Source organism: Pelodiscus sinensis, chromosome 1, assembly GCF_049634645.1.
Source record: "Pelodiscus sinensis isolate JC-2024 chromosome 1, ASM4963464v1, whole genome shotgun sequence".
Lineage (NCBI taxonomy): Eukaryota > Metazoa > Chordata > Testudines > Trionychidae > Pelodiscus > Pelodiscus sinensis.
Window position 1 is genome coordinate 128919047 of NC_134711.1, and position 22865 is coordinate 128941911.

General features: G+C 42.0%; 1 protein-coding gene across 1 annotated transcript in view; it reads right to left on the reverse strand.

Annotated features, from left to right (window-relative positions):
- Window positions 1-207: 207 nt before the first annotated feature.
- LOC102453877 (potassium voltage-gated channel subfamily KQT member 1-like) overlaps window positions 208-22865 on the reverse strand; it is a 723768-nt gene continuing 701110 nt past the window's right edge. The window contains exon 17 of the mRNA XM_075901205.1: window positions 208-1544. Within this exon, the coding sequence (XP_075757320.1) occupies window positions 1389-1544 (156 nt within the window). The 3' untranslated portion in view covers window positions 208-1388. The remainder of the gene's footprint in view (window positions 1545-22865) is intronic.

A 22865-nucleotide genomic window follows, 5' to 3' on the forward strand; every position in this document is an offset into this window, starting at 1 on the left:
TTAGGGTCACACCCAACCTTCGAAGGTAGGAATTCTGAGCTCCAACTAGCATGCTTACTTAGTCCGGTAACCCACTCACATTGCAAGCTGCTACAGGGTTCAAAGACCTCCTTTTAGTTTTAACTTCTTCTGAGTTAGGCTGACTCTGCTTCCCATGAAACATCAAAGCAAATATTAAAAAAGGGAATTTGCAAATAGCAATATACCTCTTTTATTTATGGTTATTATTTACATATTCAGCAATATTCTTGCTTGGCTGATGTGCAAGAGAAGATACATTTTCTTATCCAGGCAACTGTACATTCCACAGAATCAATATGTCAGCCAGCATACGTACTTAATATACAATCATATTACACAAAAACTCAGCCTTTTTATATACAGCATGTTAATTAAATAAAGACTAACTTTCCTCTACAGTGTGAGTGGATTTTTTCTAAACATTGTCATTCAAAATCACGATGCTGCACAGGATTAGTTCAATCAGTCATTCAAACTGGGCTTTGCCTGTTTTTACACATCTCCTTATTATACAGGTTTCATTTGTTAAAAGTAAGGCAACTGGAGTCAATAATCATCACTGAATGAAAGTAAAACAGTGAGAACATTCTGGATAACAGTCATCTGTGCAGCTGATAGCTATTAAAATGTTCTTGTGCTGTTACCCGAAGCAGATTTTATCTCTCATTTCTGTCTGTTCCAACGTGCATCTTGTCTCATTGGCAAAGGCTTTGCTTTAATTAGCTGAGGTCTTGCTTCAGTCTTTCGCATGTCAACCAGCCTCTGTACACTTTTCATATTTTTAATCAGTAGCCTGTTGTCTTTACTTTGTCATTCACGCTAGCAGATAACTCTGCCCTTTTCATGATTCTGGCTGCTTGGCTAAAGTCTTTACTTCAAAACATGCTGTTTAATTTTCCTGTTCACTGATTTCCATTTGTTTCACGTTCAGATTCTGGCCTCCCCTCCCCTGCTTGGGCATGCTGCGTGCATTAAAATAGTGTGAGCAGAAGAGCGAATGCCAAAAAGGCAGTCCTCTTTCATTCCTACCTATGAATGTTTTGTCCTACCCTCTTGAGTAGGACATGTGTGTGTGTGTGTGTGTGTGTGTGTGTGTGGGTACAGTCTGCCTAAATACTATGACACAATCAGCGTCCCATAAGCTGACATGAATTCTCCCATAATTCTTAAGATAGTGGGTGAAAAAGTTTGTGGGTTTGTACGTATTGGGGCATACTGAGCTTACTTTTTTTTTTTTTTGTAATTTAAGAAACTTCAGCAGAATATTTAACTTCAACCAACAATGATTGCAGGAGTTCCAGACACCAATAATAAAAGCAATGCTACTTGAAAGAATGAGATGATGAAGAGGTGGTAGCCTGCTGCTTTTACATTTTCCGGTTCATAGGAGGGGAATCCAAGGATGACCGAAAACGTCTGCCCGTTGGGGTGGCTGGGGTTGGTGTCTGAGCTTGCGGCTGAGTGCCAAATTGCATCTGGAGATTGCTCAGGATGTCATCAAGCTTTTGGTCCATCTGCGTGACCTGTTAGGGAATCATAAAGGGTCTATCAGGGGGGCACACAGCCTGCTGGTTCACTCTTGTGCTTATCCACCTGGATTTTAAAAGAGGATGGCAGTGCTGCTACAAAGGGGCAACCTGATAATACTGGAAATAGAAATATTTTGCACAGCCAACCGCTGGTCTCTGGCATCTCCACAAATCCATGCAAACCAAACACAAAAACAAGAGGATTCCACAGCTCCTCAAACCAGTGAGTTGTGCACAGTTCTGGAATTAGGCGAATATGAAGATCAAACCTTATGCTAGAATAAAGTCACTGGAAAAGTCACAGGCATAGCAGAAGTATATTTAAATTTAAATTTAAATATAGCAGATTAAGTGGTCCTAGAAAGCAGGCCCAGCAAAGATTGGCTGACACATCCCCTCTGAATGACCTTCTGCATTTTGTAGGGATGATCACTATAGCATTCCTGGAGCTCCTTATCCAATTTATCTTAAATTATCTGTTGTGATGGGGCTTCCTTTGAAGATGTGTTTTGATAATCTATTTCACCGCTCAAAGTATTTTAACTCCTTCCTCTCCTCGCCCCTCCAGTTTATTTTACACTTCTGCCTTCCTCAGATTTAGGCCATATTTAACTATGACATTGAATAATCTCCTTCCTTCATTTACAATAGACAACTCTGTGACACGTATAATGATCGGAGATTTAACTAGGTACTGTGTGCTTTTATGGACATTGTTTGAAGGTTAGCTTATACAAAATATCAGAGCTCTAATTAGCTGGCAAATTCTGGAGCTATGGTAAAAAGACTAACTTTCTATTAGAAACTTGATTTTGATCTTTCCTTTCACTTCATTAAATCACTGGCTTTCCAGCGGAAATTTTTCATGCATGTTCTCTGGATAGAGAACATTTTCCTTTTTTAAATGGTCACTGAGTTCTATCGAATCATGTGTGTTAGAGATGTAAGTTTGAGAAACAAAAGGGAAACTTTGCTTTTGGGAAAAACATCTCATGTTTATGAAATGTCATTTCAAACATGATTGGGACTAACATGGTGCCCAATTGGAGGGTCCGTGAAGGAACCGGACGTACAGCACTTTCTGAAAGCCAAGCCCTTTCACGGTGACTCAAATTTGATGCTACAGAAAACAGAGGAATCCTGTCCGAGACAGAACATCAGAAATGGCTGCCCATCGCAGGGAGCCATAGCCTGTAATACCTCTGAGGCTGGTATAAGGGGCTCTGTCTGTGAGGTGGAGTGTTTTCCATATAAGGGCATGTAAATTAATAATCTTCCCCTGCTCGCTCCACCCATTGCAGTAAAAGATCAGCCAATGGGCTGACTTGTGCTCAGGCCTGCTACTCCACCCACTGCAGCAAAAACCAACCTATGGGGTGATAAGTTCACAGGCAATAAAACAGGCAGGCAGCCCCTCTCTCACTAGGGATTCGCATCGAGTGAACGCCTGGCCTGATCACCCAGACGCCTTGCACCCCCGCTCCCGAGTCTTACTGAGCGTACTCTGAGTTGGTCGACCTGAGTGGAGACAGTTTATGAGCGTGTGACCGGTACTTGTGTTCCTGCTGTCTCCAGAACTGGTATAACCCCCCCCCCCCCCGCCATCATCCCTATCCTAATTGATTTTTTAGTTGTCCTTATTGCTTGTCAAGTGACAGTGGCTAAAAAGTTACCCCTATGGACAATACCAGTGTTAATTCAACTGTTCCTAACCCCTAGGCAGTTATTAGGAATTATTGTGATTTAGAAAAGCCTCAGGGAATTGTTTTGTGTTGTCTGGCAATCTGTTTAATTTTTGTTCTGATGATTGTCTGGCGTCATCAAAATAAAATCAGTTTGTGCTTTTTGAAACCCCCAGTTGTGGTCTCATCCTTTCCGGCATCCCTTCGAACCTTGTGTATTATGGGGACTGACAAATCCCAATATCATTAATCACTTTGAAAAATCTTGGCCTCGGCCTACAAACCCTCCATTGATATTAATCAGTTGTTGTTGAGGGGCTGGTCTGCAGCATCATGTGAGCTTTATACGATTAAACATGCAGGGTTCTATCATGATTTTCTGACACATGAATTGTTCTGGGCTCCTGTGATTGGTACCATGGTACCTCGTTAGTACTATGTCAGTTGCCTCAATTGTTTACAACTGGACTCAAACGCAATACAACATTACGGGCAAGCCCAAGGAGAGCTAGCATTTTAAGGAACGTTGGTTCATTCACATTGGTGTGATCTAAAGTGAAACTCTGAACCTTTGAAGACTATGCTGTATCTCCACTGAGTCTAATGATGGTCGAACCAGCTAAAATGATATTGGATCTAAACATTGTCACAAAAACAAGGGATGCATGAACCTTGGGATTTGGATTCTGAACTGCTTACAACTGTCTGGAGTTGGAATTGGTTTTGAGTGGACGTGAGTTCTCAGATACTCATGGTCAATGGTTAGAAGGTTTAGATGCCCTTTTGGTAATGATAATAATTAAGTTGCTCAGGGACATAACCATTAGCCCTGAAACTGTTGTGAAAAAAGGTGGGGGAGAGGTGTTATTTAGTGATAGTGTCTCCAGTTTTCATTAAAATCTCTAAATAAAATCTACCCCAACACTTCTTGTGGTTGGGGTAAGAGAATCCCGCCTTTCCACTCTGTGTCCTCTTTTCCCTTCTCTTAGCTCTGTCCTTCTTTACTCCCATTTTCATCACAGTTTTTTACGTAGTGACAGAACTGTGAATCAGAGGTAAGTGGAGGGCAGGGACTGACCATTGAATCAAATTGCTTATTGAGCACCTTATTGTTGAGGTATTATGATGTCACAATGGTGGGTGTGTATGGATACAGCTACAGTAGTAGCTTTTTTAGGTGGACCTGTGTTAGCTGTGCTCTAGCTTGCGCCTAAAAATAGAAAGGAGGATGGTGTGAGCTTCATGTGTCCTCCCTTCTGTTTTTAGTGAGCTAGCTAGAAGGCAGCTAGCACTGGTACGGCTATATGAGCTATAAATCACAACTCTGGCTGCAGTGAAGACACACCCTGTGTGTGTAGAGCATTACACACATGGCAGAGAAAAACATGTGGGGACAGAAAATCTGTATGTTCTGGTCAGCATGTATTTGGCTGGAAGTCTGGAAAAAAAAGAGAGTCACAAGGGTTAAGCAGCATGGAATTAATTTAAAAAAAACCCACAGCCTTGATTTTCTTGCTCCCCAGCTCTTGAAAAGCCTGTTTGGCTGACGCTAGTAGTGACTCAACAGAATCTTAAACAGAAATATTGTACAGAGCACAAATTAAGCCAGCGTTGCTACACCCGAAGAAGATGGAGCGTAAGAGCTTTAAGCAAGGAAATATGGCCAGATGGACTAAAGACATTCTGAGGTTTTCTTCAGTGAGATTTTGTCCATTTTGCTTTAAAATATATGCTTGGATTTTAAATATGTTAGCCAACTTGTTTTGTAATCATTCAAAAATATCATGCTTCTCAATAGTGTGCCAGTTCTGTGAAAGCATATAACTGATAATAGTTTAGTTACAGGATTTATATATTTTATCCAGAAGGAAAAAGCACCAAAGTATTTTTTTAAAAGAAAAAAAAACATGTAAAGAGTTGCCTGGCACTTTACCAACAGGGATAACATTTTGCACTTTCCTAATATCTTCTATCCAAGGACAGGAAAAACTTTGCAAATAAACTAAGCCTCACAACATTCCTATGCATATTACATATACTTTGTATTTTAATGCCTATTTCATAAATGGGAAATTCAGGCACAGATAGATTTGGTCAAACTCAGAGAAAAAATCTGTGGCCAATTCTCAATCCTGTGCTTTCAGCTTTATGGCCCCAGTTCAGCTACAGATATAATCAGTGGGCAAAATCCCATTGAAGTCAATGAAAGCATTCATTTAAAGAAAGATGCATACTTCAATACTTTGTTGGATTGGGGCCTAGAAAATTGTTAGAATTGATAAAAAGTTTTAGGCTGGCCAATTTTAATTAATGGATGCAAAATGAGGCTTTGGCAACTAAAGGCCTGTCTGCGGTATGTGGGCCACTCTCAGGAATCAAGGCTGCCACATGAGTAAAATTTTCAGAATCAGGCTCTAGTTTTCCCAACACACGTAGGGACAATGTACTTAACCCTGCTAAGTCTCTTAACAACTGCCACTCTCCCTCAGCCTTGTTGCAAACAGGACAAGTTGTCAGTCTGGAATAACATATGCAGGCAAATGCAAGGGCAAAGGGTTAAATTTTGGAACACATTTCTTAGCTGAGTAAAGTGAGAAGCCAGCAGGCCTAGCCACAGAATTTTCAGAGACGTGATATGCTCCTCGTAGGCTCCTTGGAGACAGGTGAGTTTGGCAGCTGTCCACTGGCAAATGGCAACAAAACAAAAGAGCTCCAGAGACAATCTACAAACTTCATGCTTTTAAATACCCGCAACTGCACTTTAGAAAGGAGAATGGAAATGCAGTTTGAAAGATGAAATTGCTGTTACTGGGGCTGGTAGCATTCCCTCTCCAATACGGAACTAGGGTTCTATAGTGGCATATGGTGGGGTTTAAACAAAAAAAGGATTAAAACCGACTTCAGTAAGTCATAGCAGGGAGCAAAGGGGAATCAGATCTATATTAGCCACTGCAACTCAGCAAGTCAGAGTTCTTAACCTTGAACACAGTGTTTGCGTTCTGTATCTGACTGTTTGTCATGTGTGGTTGCTTATAACTTTGCCTTTGTGAAAAACAATGCTTTTGCCCCCTTTTTAAATATTTCATTGCAGCCCGGTGAGTTCACACTGAGTATCTGCAAAGGCTTTATGCAGTATGAAAACAGGGACTGGAAGAATGACAGCAACATGGAAGACTGGATTGTGCTGTCAAATTTAGCCAGGCTAGACACATTCCTAATCATTACGAGTGGTTTGTTTTTTTTCTCTGTCTGTCTCTCTGTTATATATATATATACACACACAGCAAATTATACAATAAACAAAAGGTGAAAAAGTGAATTGAAGTAGCCACATAATCTTCAAAACATTCACTCAATTTAAAACAAAAAATGTATCCCCGCATGGGTGTGTCTGTCTTTTAAATATTATTTCTGGAGGCTTGGAAGGCAGAAATCAAATATGTGAACAACTCACTGACTTGTACTGCTTCCAGATGAGAAATATAAGGAGAAGATATGCTGCTGGAACACTGAACTAAACTGTGAACTCACTAACATGCTTATGTGCTGCTAAGTACATGCTCGCTTATATTAAAATTTAAAAAAATCACCTTTTGAAAGTTCCCTTTTACTTCTGCACTTAACAATCCAGACTTCTACAATCACAACAAAGCTGATCAAAATAGCTGAACGGAACTGCAGATTCTTTATGAAAATATCCATAATGTTAGTACCGTAGTGCAGGTCACAACACTGGTCTAGGGCTCAGAAGAGGGCTTTCTAATGACCTTATTCTAAAACCTCACAGTATGCTCCTGCTTATAGTACAGCTGGACTGATTTGATCTCCTATTTGTATAATAATTAGTAGTGGACAAGTTGATCTGATAGCCACTAACCCTCCTTTTTTTTTTTTTTTTGCTTGTGAATTACTAGAGGTATTTTTATGTATTTATTTGCTATCAGTAGAAGATTTTTTACAAACATTTATCAGTCTAGTAGTGCTGCTGAAACTCTTCATTTTAATTGTGTCTGGGCAGTCACCATTCATTATTTGTGGAAGAGAAATAGTCACTTAGAAAATTTGTATCTATTTAACTAAATTTTAGATAGTTAAGAAACTAATTAATCTAATTAGGGAAACCACCTTGTATGGACACTTCTATTTTTGCCTAAGAGTGACCACATACTGTCAATAGTTTATGAAAGTTGCTTAATGATTGATTTGATTGGTACAATTTTCTCAAGTAGACAAGTTCTAAGTCACATGGTTTTGTTTCTTGTGCTAAACAGTTGACTGGTTTGTTGGGATACAGCAAAGCCAATATTTAGATTTATGTGCATGTCTATCCAGCTTTTCTATGCCAACAGCTATATCAGATTAGTCAAATACAATTTTGCCTAGTGGATAGTTGGAAACCTGTTAATTTTTTAAGAGTTAAAAACCAGTATGATCTTCGTGCTGCCCAAAGATTGACGGTTCAGAAGACTAAGTTTCTTCATTCATAAAATGGATTGAGTGCAGGCAACCTCCCTGTAACTTTCCCCTCCTTACTTGTCCCCTTAGTCTGAGCCATGAAATATTATGCTCTGGGATGAAATATTATGCTCTTTGCTCAGACTACCATCAAGTATGAATTATGGTTAGGGCTTTTGTGATACTGATGCTGGGATACTATCAGTTCGATCACCACCCAAGAGAGGATGCCAGAGGCTTATTTTTTTTAGGACCAGGTCTTGCAGAGTGCTGTGCCCCCTGGGTCCAAAGCAGTGAAGCAGTCAAGCATGAGCTAGCTCAAAGTATATGAATAGCTGCACTGACTTCAAGTTATGCACATGACTAGATGTTTTATTGGACTGGGATCAGGATGGCCAGAACTTGGAAGAATTGCACTTTCAGAATAAGTTTTCTCTGTTTTCCAAAATACACATACCATATGGCTACGTCTACATTGGCAAGATTTTGCACAAATACTTTTAACGGAAGAGTTTTTGCGTTAAAATATTTGCGCAAGAGAGCGTCTACACTGACATGTGCTTTTGTGCAAGAGATGTGCTTTTGCGCAAAAGCATCTGTGCAAGTATAGACGCTCTCTTCTGCAAGAAAGCTCTGATGGCCATTTTAGCCATCGGGCTTTCTTGCACAAGAAATTCATGTTGCCTGTCTACACTGGCCTCTTGTGCAAGAACACTTGCACAAGAGGGCTTATTCATGAGCAGGAGCATCATAGTTCTTGCGCAAGAAGCACTGATTTCTTACATTAGAACGTCAGTGTTCTTGCGCAAGAACTTGCGGCCAGTGTAGACAGGTGGCAAGTTTTTGCCAATGTAGACACAGCCTATGTGTACACACTTATTTGTATGCATCACTATTCTATAGTCCAATGCTGTGGCGGAATGTCTTATATTGGCATTGTAGTTGAAATCAAACCTGGTGTCTTTCATGATTTGGGTTTGATGTATTACCGGTAGATAAATGAATGCTTTTGTTTTAATACAACACAGTTTTCCAAAAGGTAGATCGTGCCAGACCTACCTGATCTTTTTTTTTGAGAAGATAACCAATTATTTGTATAGCTGCATTGAAGGAGGTAGGGATTAATGCGAGAATTGAAAAGTAAATAAGTAATTGGTTAACAGGGCCATACAGTGGGTCATACTGAAAGGTGAACTGTCAGGCTAGAAGGTGGTTTCTTGTGGAGTTCCTCAAGGTCTGGTTTTGGGACCAAACTTACTTAATCTAATCATTTCATTCATAACCTTGGCATAAAAAATGGAAGGGTGGGAGGTATTGCCAATATGGAAGAGGACCTCCACAGTTCCATATGTACAATATCAAAGAGGCGATCTGGAGCAATCAAAATGGGATGAAATTGAATATTGCAAAGTCATACACTGGGGGCGAACAACAAGAATTTTCACTGTATGATGGAAGGTTCTCAGCTGAAAGCAACAAAGGAGAAGAAAAACCTGTGTACTGGTTGACCAAAGGATGACCTATGAGCCACCCAGGGTGATACGGCCATGAAAAAAATTAATGCAATCCTAAGATGCATCAGGTGAGATATTTCCGCTTGAGGGAAGAAAGTGTAATTGCCATCATACAAGACACTGGTGAGATTCATCTGGAATAACGTGTACAGTTCTGGTCTCCTATGTTAAGAAAGATGAATTCAAACTGGAACAAGAGAAGGGCTACTAGGATGCTCAGAGGACTGGAGAACCAACCTTACAAGAGGAGACTCAAGGAGCTTGGCTTGTTTAGCTTAACTAAGCAAAGGCTGAGGAGAGACAGGATAGCTCTCTACAGCCACATCACTGGGACAGACACCAGGGAAAGAGAGAAGTGCCAACATTGACAAATGGATATAACTAGCCATTAACAAGGTTAGGCTTGAGGTTGCTAATTACGAGAGGAATGAAGTTCTGGAACGGCTTTCCAAAGGGCAAAAACCCTTACTCGTTTTAAGATTGAATGTAATACATTTATGGAGAGGGTGGTATGATGAGTGTCCACAGTGGCCTGTGGCCCGTAGCCCATTTGTGATTGCTAGCAAGTGTCTCCAATTGTCAGAAATAGGGCACTAGACGGGGAGTTACTACCGAGGGTTCTTTTTCAGGTATCTGGTTGCTGGGTCTTGAGCAAGGTCTAACTGATTGCTGTAATTGCGGTCAGGAAGGAATTTGCCCCCAGTCAGAGTGGCAGAAACCCTGGAGTTCCCCCCCTCCCCTCCCCTCAGCAGCATGGGGCTTGGGTCCTTTGAGTGGATTCCCTGTAACCTAAAATTTTTAAATCATCATTTGAGGACCTGAGTAATCCAACCACAAGTTATAGGTCTATGACAGGAGTGAGTGGGCGAGGGTCTATGGCCTGTGATGTGCAAGTAGTCAGATTAGATGACCACAACAGTCCCTTCTGGCCTGATACTTTATGAGCCTAAAAAGACTTTGAGTAACTTGATCCCATTATCAGTAAGTTTTTGCATATGGATATGGATGGACTTGGCATTTGTGACTCAATCACTACTTGTCACAGGCGCTGGCTTGTCCTTTTCCCTGGGTGTGCTCAATCCCTGCTCTGTCCCAGGTTCTACCTCCAGACCATCCCTTACCCCATAGCCTCCCCTCCTCCCCCTCCACCTCTTTGCACCCAAATCCTCCTTCTCCCCCCACTGCCTCCAGCATGCCGTGCAATAGCCAAGTGCAGTGAGGTTGGAGGTGCTAGGATGGAGGGGGACATACTGGTCATCTGGGCTACTGGTAGGCAGGAGATGCTGTGGGAGCTGGCTGCCATTGGGAGCAAAACACCCTCTATTTTTTATGGGTGCATCAGCCCTGGAGCACCAATGAGTCCTCACCTGTGCTACTCATCCCTTGCAGAAGCTGATGTGGTCACATAGGGTAACTGGTATTCACAGAAACACCTGTGTTCATGCCACCTTCATAGAGATTGCTCTGTGTGAGAATTTTCACAGATCTGCAAAACAGGGAACTACAACTCCCATCAGTCCCCTGCCCAGGATCCCTTTGTCCCATCAGCCCACTCCCTACTGCGCCCCCCCCCCCCCCCCCCGGCTATTTAAGAAGAAGGCTATTGACCAGAAAGTGGCAAGACTGTTTAGGGGTGGGAGACACAGGCAGCTGAGCTGGAATAAGCTATGGCTGGGCATCATAGCTGGTAGCAGCAGTGGCTGGGCAGGGAGCCAGGGCAATGGTGACCCCAAAGAAAGCAGCTAGCTAAGCCTGGCTCGGAAATTCAAGAATGCTTATTTACTTGAAAAAAGACTCGACTGGAGAGAGCTCTGACACTCGACTGGACTGCTCCAGGGACCCAAACAGGCAGTGTTCCCTAGAAGCTGAGCGCTTGTGCACATGCCCAGTAGAGATTCAGGTGCCACCCAGTGGATTGGCAGAGCACCCATAGCTGCCCACAGCCTGTAGCATGTGTTTATATTGGTGGTGCACACCTGCACATGTCTCGGTGCATGAACAACATTTATTCCACACAAGGATGGAAAAAATGAGAGGGAACATTGCAAACAGCAGCATCTATTACTCACGTTGAACTTTAATTGTTCCTAGGGCCATTGTAAACTTTTCTCTTCCTTGCCAGCCCTAGTAAAATCATTCCCTTAAATATGTTGCTGAATGGTTATTAGGACCCACCAGGACTACAAGTCCTAGCTGCTGAAGCACCCACAGTACTTCCCTCTGAGACAGGGTACACCAGGCATGCTACTGGCTCTCTAGGGGTATAGAGTATCCCCAATAATTACATGAATACTCAGAGAATCAGGTGCCAATTCTGCAAGCCATTAATATGCATTGGCACAATTCTTCTTTCCACTCCCTTAAGAGCAAAATTTGGAGAATCAGTGCCTGATTTCAATGAAGACAATGGGAGTTTTATCACTCCAAAGATCTGATTCTAAAAAAAGAAAAGAAAGAAAGAAAAACAGCTAATTTCATGAAATCCGGTGTTTTGACAGACACAGTCCCCAGAAACATTAAAAATGAATCTATAAGCCCTCTGAATATCTCGTTTGATTTAGTCCTCCTACCTCCTAACAAATATCTCTTGTTTATTTTCATTCCATTTAACTTATCTATATAATTCCTCCATTTTCCAATCCTCCCTTCCTTTATCCCAAACATACCCACCCATTCTTAGGTCAGGTGTTATGGCCTGTAGTGGCCTAGAATCTATTAACCTTTATTTTAAGTACAGGTTCATTTGTTTTGTTTTCCATCTCCCTTTCCGGTTTCAATGAAAACAGAAATGTCTATTCCTCTGCAGTTTGTTCCTGGGGTGTTTCCTGTTGCTCCCCTTTCTGTGAGCTACACATTCTTTAATTTCCTACACCATCGTCATAATGGTTAACCTTCATGCTAAGAAGTCTGCTTGCAGTTGCAGCTTCTGCTGTAGCACACTGCTCATGCTTTGTCACCAGGCTGCTCTTAAGCTATCTGCTTATTTCTAAGCGAGCCTTGGTTGACACACAGATTTTGTATCAGTACAACTATGTTGGCTGAGGGTGCGATTTTTTTTTTTAAACCAGAATAGTTCTAGTGGCACGATCCCTAATCTGGATTCAGTTGTACTCATGAATATTCAAGTGCCAGTAGAATTTATTCCCTTTCCATATGGCTGTGTCTAGACTGGCAAGTTTTTCCGCAAAATCATCTGCTTTTCCGGAAAAACTTGCCAGCTGTCTACACTGGCCGCTTGAATTTCCAGAAAAGCACTGATGATCTCATGTAAAATCATCAGTGCTTTTCCGGAAAAACTATGTTGCTCCCGTTTGGGCAAAAATCTTTTTCCAAAAGACTTTTGCGCAAAAGGGTCAGTGTAGACAGCATAGTACTGTTTTCCGCAAAAAAGCCCCGATCGTAAAAAAGGCGATCGGGGCTTTTTTGCGGAAAACCGCGTCTAGATTGGCCACGGACGCTTTTCTGCAAAAAGTGCTTTTGCAGAAAAGCATCCTGCCAATCTAGACGTGCTTTTCCGAAAATGCTTTTAACGGAAAACTTTTCTGTTAAAAGCATTTTTGGAAATTCATGCCAGTGTAGACGTAGCCTATGAGAAGAGCATAAAGCACCTTTATAAGGCTACGTCTGGCCTGCAATGCTTTTCCGGGATACCAGAGGCACTCAAGGAACGTGTCCGCTTTTTTGGAAACATTTTCAAAAAGGTGGATGTGGTCTTTCACCAACCCGGTAAACCTTGTTTTACGAGGAAGATGGGATGGCTCGAAAGAGCATGTTTTTCTGAAATTTGGCACTGTGTAGATGCGCCAAATTTCGGAAAAGCTTCTTTCGACAGTAAAGCGGAAAAAGATATACAAATTGCAGTTCGCACTTTGTGTATCTTTCTCTGACTTAACTTTGCAGTCTAGATGTTGTCTAACTATGTCCACAGCTTAAACTATACTGGAAAAATGTAAAGTGATACAAGTTTTGTGAGTTGATCTCTTGCAATTGCTCCCCCCTCAAAAAATAAACAAACAAATCTACAACAGGCAAGTCCGCGATTGGGTAACTATTTCTCTACTGATGGAAATATGGGTTGGTTTTTGTTGCTGTCAAGTTTTTCATTTTTCCCCCTTCTTAGGTCCTACTCAGATTCTCCTTGTAATCTTGCCAGCTGTATTTGCGATATGACAGCAACGCCCCACCCTGCATGATGCACTGCCGTTTCTCAGCTTGTCATATGTCTGTGGCTACAAACTTTGCTGCAAAACGAGGGCGAAAAAAAAATCAAAGCTGGCCCAGGCCAAAGGGCACATATGCAGTTTGTATGAGTCACACCTTTATTTCACAACATATGCTTTGTTATAAGCTGCCAATTTTTTTTTTTTCAGACACAAACAACAAGAGACAGCGATGCACACTGGAAAAAATACTCAGCACTTGGGCCAAGGAAGAATTGACTAAGGAAATTAGACAGACTCTACAATTAGTTGGTTGTCATGGTCTTGTCGTGTCCATTGCACAATGCTTGTTGTAGACAGCATGGCATCAGACCTTCCCTTATCTGAATATTTTTTGCTTTAACTTCCTCTTCTGAAAGTAGTATCAGATCTCTACTACCATAAAATATATTTATCCATTTATTGGTCTGGGTAGGCATTTCTAGTGCCTGTGAGAATAACATTATTTATGGCACATTCAGCACTTCCATTAATTTTTGCATAGTGCATATATCCCATGGGGGAAATGTGCCTTACACACATGACAGGTGGACAGATAGGTAGCCCCCATTGGTCCATTCATGCCGATCAGTGCAAGTGCAGTGGTCAATAATTCCTTCATTGTCCAGGATTTTATTACCATCAAGTTGCCTCATCTGTCCTATATGATTGGCATGGTAGGACTGGGGTTACCTCTTCTTATCCCTGCAGAATACTCAGTTTGCCACAGATCTTGCATAAAAGAGGTTAATTGTGGGTGGGGGAGTCACTCTATATCCTTCTCAACTCAACCACAGCAAAAACGTACTCAGTGTAAACTCATTTGAGTGTCTCAGGTGGAATAAAGTCCATTGATAAGATTAACTTGCTCATCCTCGTATATGCTAAACTTTTTACACACCACAGGTTTTCTAGAGCAGTTGGTAGATGGTGTGCCTAATAGGTCAATGACATTTTTCTAGACTCCTTGTTCTTCCAACTAATGTTTAAGAATAAACTCTACCACCCATCTGCATCCAGGCATAATCAGAACCCCCTCCACCACTACAAATGATGAGTCTATGTTTCCTATAGGAAGAAAGGAAGAATCTGCTGTTATTTATAACACCACTTGGGCAATAATCAGACCTTATAGTTGGGGTGGAGAGCTAAATAAAAAGAGATGTACATGCACAGGCAAAAGATATTCCAGTGGTTAGGGAGCTAGTTGTAAAACCCATGTTGAATTCCTTATGTGGTATAAACGTTCTCACATTCTGCAAGGTGCATCAGCTCAAATCCACACAGGTATTTAGGGTTGCAACTTCCACTAACATACCCCTGGGTTCTCTGTGCTTCAGTTCTTCATCTGGAAAATGGGCATGTCAGTATTTTCCTACTCAGTTTGCTGTTGCCAATAAATTCATTACAGATTGCAAGGTGTTCAGATACTCTGATAATGGGGAGAGGGGCACAGAAATTCCTAAGAGAACCTAAAGGACATTGGTTGGCTGCTCTCTCACTCCAGTGGGTGGGAAGGTTCTTAAATCACTTTTAATGGCTAATTGTAAATTATTATTTTTATGAGGAAAACTATGAAGAGGATTATTGCATTTTCTCTTTCCATGCATGGTAATTTTTGTCTTGCTTTCACTTAGTTCTGTGCCCAAATATTGATCGCACTTATGCTCAGAGGGGCTGGCACAATTTTTATAGTGGGGGTGCTGAGAGCTATCAGTCAAAACTAAACCAGGGGCCTCAAACTCAATTTTCCTTAGGGACAGTGCCGGACCACAAATTGCCCTAGTTGGCCAGTGGGAACTCCCCTCTGGCAGCAGCTCCAGGGGTGTATGTCCTCCTTGCATTTCTCTGCCCTCCCCACTCCCCAGCCCACATCTCCTGGCCTCACTGGCTGGCCCTCCTGCACACCCTCTGTATGATTTAAAACCCTCTGGAGTCCTCTGCAGCTGCCACCAGCAGAGAGTTGCTGGACCAGAGGCTAGAGAGGGTCAACCTGCAGTATGGCTCCAACGGTCAGCAGAAATGGAATTCAGCTGCAATGGGGGGAAAAAAGCAGGATACTCCATTTTGGGAGAAATATGGGAGAAGGCGGCAGGGCCAGCAAGTATTCTATGATGAAAATACCCACATTGCTCTCTTATTTTCATTGATCTGGCTGTTCTTTGTCCGTCGTGCTATTGGCACTTTTAGGAATGCCATGGCATGGCCGTACTGGGAACAGAGGAAGAGGGAACGTGTGGGGAGAGAGAGGGGAGAAAGGGAAGGGTGTGGGAGGAAAGGCACAAAGAGGTAATGCACAGGCCCCTTATGGAAAGGCCTAGGGCAGGTGTCTCGTGGGTCCTTGTCTGAAACTCTCCCTCAGGGTCTCTCGGATGCCCACAGCTTCCTGATGGGCCTGCCAGATGGCAGCCGTGCATGGCGGTTCAAAGGTGCTGGTGACGGGTTGTGACGGTCCCAGCAAGCAAATGAATGCATGTCCAATGACTGAAATGGAGCACAGGGAAGCAAGAAACCATAGCTCTACTTTCAGATACACTGTGGGGGATACACTGCCACTGGGGGAGTGCAAGTCCCAGAGAGATACATGTTAGCTCTGCTCAAGCTAGCATGCTCAAAATGCCATCTTGGCCATGGCAGAATGGGCAGTGGTATGGGCTAGTTGCCCAGATATAAGCCCACTTGACACTCAGGAGGCTAGCTTGTGCAACTGCCCATGCAGCAGTGTCCACACGGCAAGTTTTAGTATCCTCATTCAGAAAGACCTAGCGTGTGTGTGTTTACCCATGTCAGAAGGCATGCTCCCAGCTGCTATGCACACAGACTCTGTGTGACTTTGGACAAGTCCTTTAATCTGTGGAAGGGCTGGTCCATGCACAAACTTGCACTGACATAACTAAATCAGTTGTGATACACACCTCTTGTTATTTTAGGCACGCCTGTCCATGGATACTTATTTCAGCATAAAAGTGTCCTACTTCAGTTTAACGTAAATGGGAAAAAAGAATGACCTGAGCTAAGCTGACATGGAGTGCTTGTAAGTCGAAAGGAGAGCATCTGCACACAGATTTGCATTGAAACAACAAAAGGTGTGAATGAGAGCTGAGGTAATTATTTCAGTGCAAGTCTTCATGTGTCTCCCAGCTCACCCATTTCGCCAAATAGATATAATAACCTCGCCTCAAATGAGTATTATGAGGCTTAATTAAAAACTGCAAGATAACCTGAGATCCCCAGATAACAAAAGTGCAATACATTGTTGTTATTATTAATAAAAATATGTTTCTATTTTTCCCACCAGTCAGGTATTTTAATTGCTTGGATTACAACGCGTCACTGTTTGCTTATTAAAACAGAAGTACAATATTATCAGTTACACCACCCCAGGGTAGGGCTGCCTTTAATCACTATTTAGAGATTCAGACCTGCTCAGCTGCACCTGTTTGTTTTTGTCAAAGCTTCACTTATCATAAAAGTGACTTTTGTCTGCTCCAGCAGAAGGCTCATTTATACCAAGCCTGATTCCCAGTACTGCGGAAAATGTATTTAAAGCAAGTTTGGAGAGGTCCAAATGGTACTGGGAAGGATTCCAGGCTGTATAATTTTATCTTGATAAACACCATTATCATCAGTGGTTACATAACATTGAATATGCCCATATGTCAATGCAAAGTAAGGGTTTGATCCTACTAGGCCCTATGCCTTCCAGGTCCCAAACACTTAAGAGTAGGCTGGATTGGACCTGGAAGGCACAGGGCCTACTAGGACCAGTAATCGCTGGACTGAGGGCTCAGCACCTTGCAGCAGTGAGCCCTGGACGGGCTGGCATCCTCACCCAGCTGCTTGGTAAATGTTTGAAAAAGGCATGAGAGATACTTACGCGAAAGACCTAATCCTCTATTGCCCGGAGGTTAAGAAAGCATCAAAACATGGACATTTTGGGTTTAATATACATCATGGGCAGGGAGAGTGAAAAGGACTGGATATGTATTTGTCTCCCTGTCAAGCTGAAGAAATGCATGTATAGCATGTTATATATTTATATGCTTGTGTGCGCGCGTGTGTGTGCATAGATACATTACTCACTCTCTCGCTCTCTCTGTCTTAAATTACCTCATGCAATATACAACTTTAAAGTAGGAAATACAGTAAGGCAGATTTTTCCAAAACCATAATCTAAATTGTGGACATTTTTCTTTCTGTTCTGGCTTGGAAATAGAGGAGAATTTCCATAATCAGCATGGCTACAACCCATGGGGAGAGTCTCATAAAACATTAATTTAAGTACAGAAAGGGAGGAGCCCTGTTTGAACTCTGCTGAGCTAGATGGATTACCTGCAAAAGCTGGCACTGACAGGGCCGAACTATGAAGAAGCTTGTGGCAGAGGCACTGCCCTGTAGCTGGCACACAATGAGAAAGAGGGTGGAGGACGCAGGCTGTAATTGCCAGCTCACTTTCTTTCTGGTGTGACACACGTCAAGCCAATAAAAGCCTGTCAGAGCTTTCAGTTGCATACCATTGCACTGTTAAATAAAAAATCTGATATAGTTAGTATCTTTCTTGAAGTTTTTTAGAATTCCATATCCCAGTGCTTGTGAGGGAGAAAATCTGGGGTGAAGTGTAATACAGATCTTCCTTTGAGAAGGAAAATATTTGGTGTCACTTTCTTCTTTTTTGTTCCATGTAATGTTATTGCAGAGAAAATGCACAGCAAGAAGGAAAAAGTGCATGTACTAACATGAATGCCAAGGTGCAAGGATATGGGAATGACCTGCTGAGATTTCATAATGCCATCATTAAGCAAAATGTTTGGGCAGTCGCTGAAAGTTTAGTTAAAGCCTCAGCTTACTGAGGTTCTGAGGCAGAGCTCAGCTTCACAGATGTCCTCTCCAGATGTTTCTGCAGTAAGGGGAAAATAAGAAATTACTGTAGTTCAGGCCAAGGTGTTTCCCAAATGAAATTTATTAATAAAATAATGTGCTTTGTTAGGTTCTTCTACCTCGAATCCCCAGATTCCATTGCTTACTTAGCCCCCCCTGCCATGACCTTTGAATTGGAGCACTAGCTTAATCTAGACCAGTGTTTCTCAACCTTTTTTTTTATAAAGTACCCCCCCCCCTTTAAATAAAATTATAAGTACCCCCATATTTACAGTTTTCAGACACACAGGTTTCTTTTTCTACCATTGCAACACATTTGTTTAAACAACGTAATCATAGCTGGGTGGGCGATTAAATTTTTGGGTGTAAAAAGTACAAAAATAATAAAGCGCTGTAAAACTTGAAACAAAAATTCAGTTTTCTCCAAATCTCAGTTGTGTTGACGTACCCCCCAGACTTCTCTGAAGTACCCCTAAGGGTATTCATACCATTGGTTGAGAAACACTGATCTAGATCATGCAACATATGTTGAAAGATATACAGTAATCCCAAAAATCTATACTTGGGCTATTTGTTGTGCAAGAAAAGGTCTCACCTTACAGGTGGAATAAATTATTATATTTAGCTTTGTACGTGGGTGTTTAATGAAACAAAATATTTGTATCTTGTATCTGACAAATACATTTTTAAAAAATCTTATATGTCTATGCATTTTGGGACGGAGGAAGGCACAAGAAACCAGCACTCCTGTGTACAGCCCTTGTGAAGGCCCAACACAATGCCAAATCCTGTGCTTGGGAAATGCAGGGACTGCCAGCTCCATACACCCCAGGAGGCATGCAGTATGAGATGCAGTAGCAAGGGGTACAATAGCAAGAAAGAAGGTTTTTTTTTGTCACCTTGAAGCACAATGGGCCCCAATGATTCCTATAGGGTGGGCTTCTCAGGCTGATAAGTGCAGTTGTTTGTGTTATAGTAGTTATACTTACTAGACGGCCCAGCTGTGATGGATGCACTGTAAAAACAGAGTGACAGACAGCCCCTGCCTCAAAGAATTTACATTCTAAATAGAAAGGTCAGACACAGGCTGGGGAAAGGAGGGGTCATTATCCCCATTTTACAGATGGAGACACCGAGGCACTGGTTACTCATTTGATCTTGCAAGCTCCAGAGACAGCAAAGTACTTATCCACGTACATACGTACACACAGACACAGAGGGTTCTGATTGGTTGATTTAACATTTTAAAAAGTCTCTCTAGGAATAAAGGTCAGATTGGTTGCCACAGCTTATTCTGACATAACAAGAGTTCAGTAACATGAGTTACAACAGAATGATCCAAAGACCATTAAGGCAACCATAGGAACACATGTCCTAAGTGCGGTGCTAAATACCAAGGGCTAACTCCGACTCCACTTTTCAACTGGATAGTCCTTAGGAGGCTTGGACTAGTGAGGCAATGAATTACTCAGCTGAAGTCAATGGTATTTCGATGAGTGAAACAAGCTAGATTTGATCTTAGATCAACAGAATAACTCTAAGAGTATTCTAATTACTCCCCTCTGACTGAAAAAGTGGGCACTCTAGATAAATAAAGTGATTTAAATACAATTTTAAATGAACGTAGTGCTGAAAGGACAGCCAAGGATGAGGAAGCCTTCTCGTTAGCCACTTGGTGATGAAACTCTAAATGTGGCTCAGATTTCAAATGTCCTTCCCTCCACCCCCCATAAAATTTGCAGAGGTTAAAGAATTTCTATCAGCAAACCTGGGCTGAGTTTGGAGTGAGCCTTGGTACATTTGTAATTATCTGGGGGAGCCATTATACAAATGCCGTGGTTTTGCATGGTTTCAGTGCCAAACCAGACAACTCTTAGTAGTTTGGGATGAGTTTTGTTTTGAGAATTGCATGCAAATCCAAAACACAGTTGCTGACTCAGAGGGGAAGAACCCTTGCAAAGCTAAACTGTTGAGTTTTGCACAGCTCTAATTGCAAGCTCTCCACGGTTCTGTTATGATTTATTATTGTTTGTGTGTATTGTGGTAGCAGTCAAGGGCTCTCGTCAGCAGCAGGGCTTCCCTAGCACAATGAAGGCAGGATGCCTGGCCAGAAGAGCTTACAATCTAAACAGACAAGACAGCTAAACAATGGAGGGAAAGAATACAGCATACAAAGTTATTAGGGTCTTGGTGGACAAGACAACTGCTGTTAGTCTCACAGACACCCCCTTTTGTCTATCTAGATTGTTTGCTCTTTGGGGTGGGGATCACATTTTCCTAAATGTAGACTGTGGTGGGGTGAGAGGAAAAGTTCATGGAAGCAGGGGTGGCGAGAAAGGGAGCTGGATAGGGAGGGGCCAGCCTGGAGTGGAGCTCTGAAGGCAGAACAAGGTGGCAGGGAGATTTCAGTAAGGCAGGAGGAAGCTGGAGCAAAGTCCAGAGATCAAACTGAATCTCCACCAGTTCACCCCTTCCACAATCTCTGCCTCATCATCTTCTAGGAAGAGACTTTCTTGTGATGCATCCAATATTTCCTGGCATGTGTCAAGTCAGAAATCCAGTCACATGAGAGAGGCTGACCTTGGATAAGCCACTTAACCTTCCTGTGCTAAAGCATGTTGAGCAGGGCTAAAAAAAAATGCATCCCCATACATGGCTTAGTTCATGAAGGATGTACTGTGCTTTGAGATACTCATGTGAAAGAGGAGGGCAAAGGCGTGCCATTAGTAGCCTTCTCTTGTATTATTTCCACTGCCACATTGAGGTCTGAAGCCAGGAATTGTAGAGGAACACATAGTTATAAAAAAGTAGGCATCTATCTATCTATCTATCTATCTATCTATCTATCTATCTATCTATCTATCTATCTATCTATCTATCTATCTATCTATCTATCTATCTATCTATCTATCTAAAATCAACGCCTGAAGTTAGGCTTCTAAATTCAGATTTAGTCACTAAAGCAAGGACCTGATTTAAAATCAGACCATTTATTTCAATGTCTAAATATGACTTGAGGAGTCTACTGCTGAGTTCCTGTTTTGAAAGTTTTGGCTACAAGTTAGCTGAAACATTTCAGATCTCAAAAGAGCTCTACGGTTTTGGTTTGATCCTGTCCTATGTCCAGTGCCACTGTGATTTGGGCCAATATTTTATCCCAGATCACCCTTCTGCAGCTGTTAAACTAAACAAGCCTCCTGGGTATTACTCACAATACGAAGATACGTATTTTGAAACCAAAGTCCATTTCCTCACTGTATCTTTTCCTGCACTGTGGAAACATATGAGTTTGTTGTTGTAGGTTCAGTGTTGCCAACTTCCATGATCTTATCTCCAGTCTTGTGATATTTATTTCTTTTTAACCCAAGCTCCTGGAGTAAAGTGATTCCATGACAATCTCAACATTCACTTCGTTTCTAGCCCTCCTGCCTCCTGTGGAAATCTTGAATTTGGGACCAGGAGATCCCCTAACAGCTTAAAACCCAGAGGGCAAACCAAAAAGAACCCTAAATTATCATCATCTTAAAATTTCATGACTCTAATGATGGGGAGGGGGCTGGCTTGTGAGTTTTGATGTTGGGGACTGGCAGTGCTGAGGGTTAGTCATGCTTGTGGCTGCATGCGGATTTGTTATTGTAGAGCTGCTCATGAGTACTGGGCTGCTGCCATTTTTTTCTTTCAAAGCAACCCTACTGAGGCATTTGTTTATGAAAATAATCCTACATAAGGAACTACGCAGACTTGGCAAATAGAGACACTGGGTCAATTTCTAGTCCTTCCCAATCTGACAGGCGCTTTTTAGCTTTCACAAACGAAAGAAAACAGAGCTATTTAAAAAGTTGTAGCTGCCAACTCTCCAGTAAGTGTATAGCTTAATGTAAAGCAAATGTATGTAGACTATGATGAAATGTAGGGTTTTTTAGAAAAGCAGAATTTTCTCAGCAGTTAAAAGGGCCTTTGCTACAATAGGAAGTTTCATTCCTGCAGGTAGTTAAAATATATTAAATCCCAACATGTCACAGCTTAAAATAGATATTTTCAATAAGAAGCTAACAGATGCATCTGCCTTTAACATGGGAAAAGTTCATTTTGCCCATTGATTTATTAAGGCTGCACTTTTCAGTACTCCATTTCCTATTTCCCCATGCCCACAAGCTCTCATGGGAAAGAAAAAAAATATGAAGTGAATGTACTTACTTAATTATTACCAGTGTAACTAAAGGGCCAGTAGGAAAGGAGCAAAGCAGGAAAAGCAACATGAGGAGCATAACAAAACATAACCCAGAGGAGAAACCGGGAAAGGTTTACAAATGGGGGAGAGGCTATATAAGGTGGTAGGTAAAACTAGAAGAGTCTGCCGTGTCCTGTTCGCAAAGGCATCATAAGAACAGCCATACTGCGTCAGACCGATTGTCCATCCAACCCAGTATCCTGTCTTCTTACAGCGGCCAATGCCAGATGTCCCAGGGGGACGGATCAAAACAGGTAATCCTCATGTGATCCTTCCCCTGTCACCCACCTCCAGACAGACAGAGGCCAGGGACACCATTCCTACCCACCCTGGCTAATAGCCATTGATGGACCTAA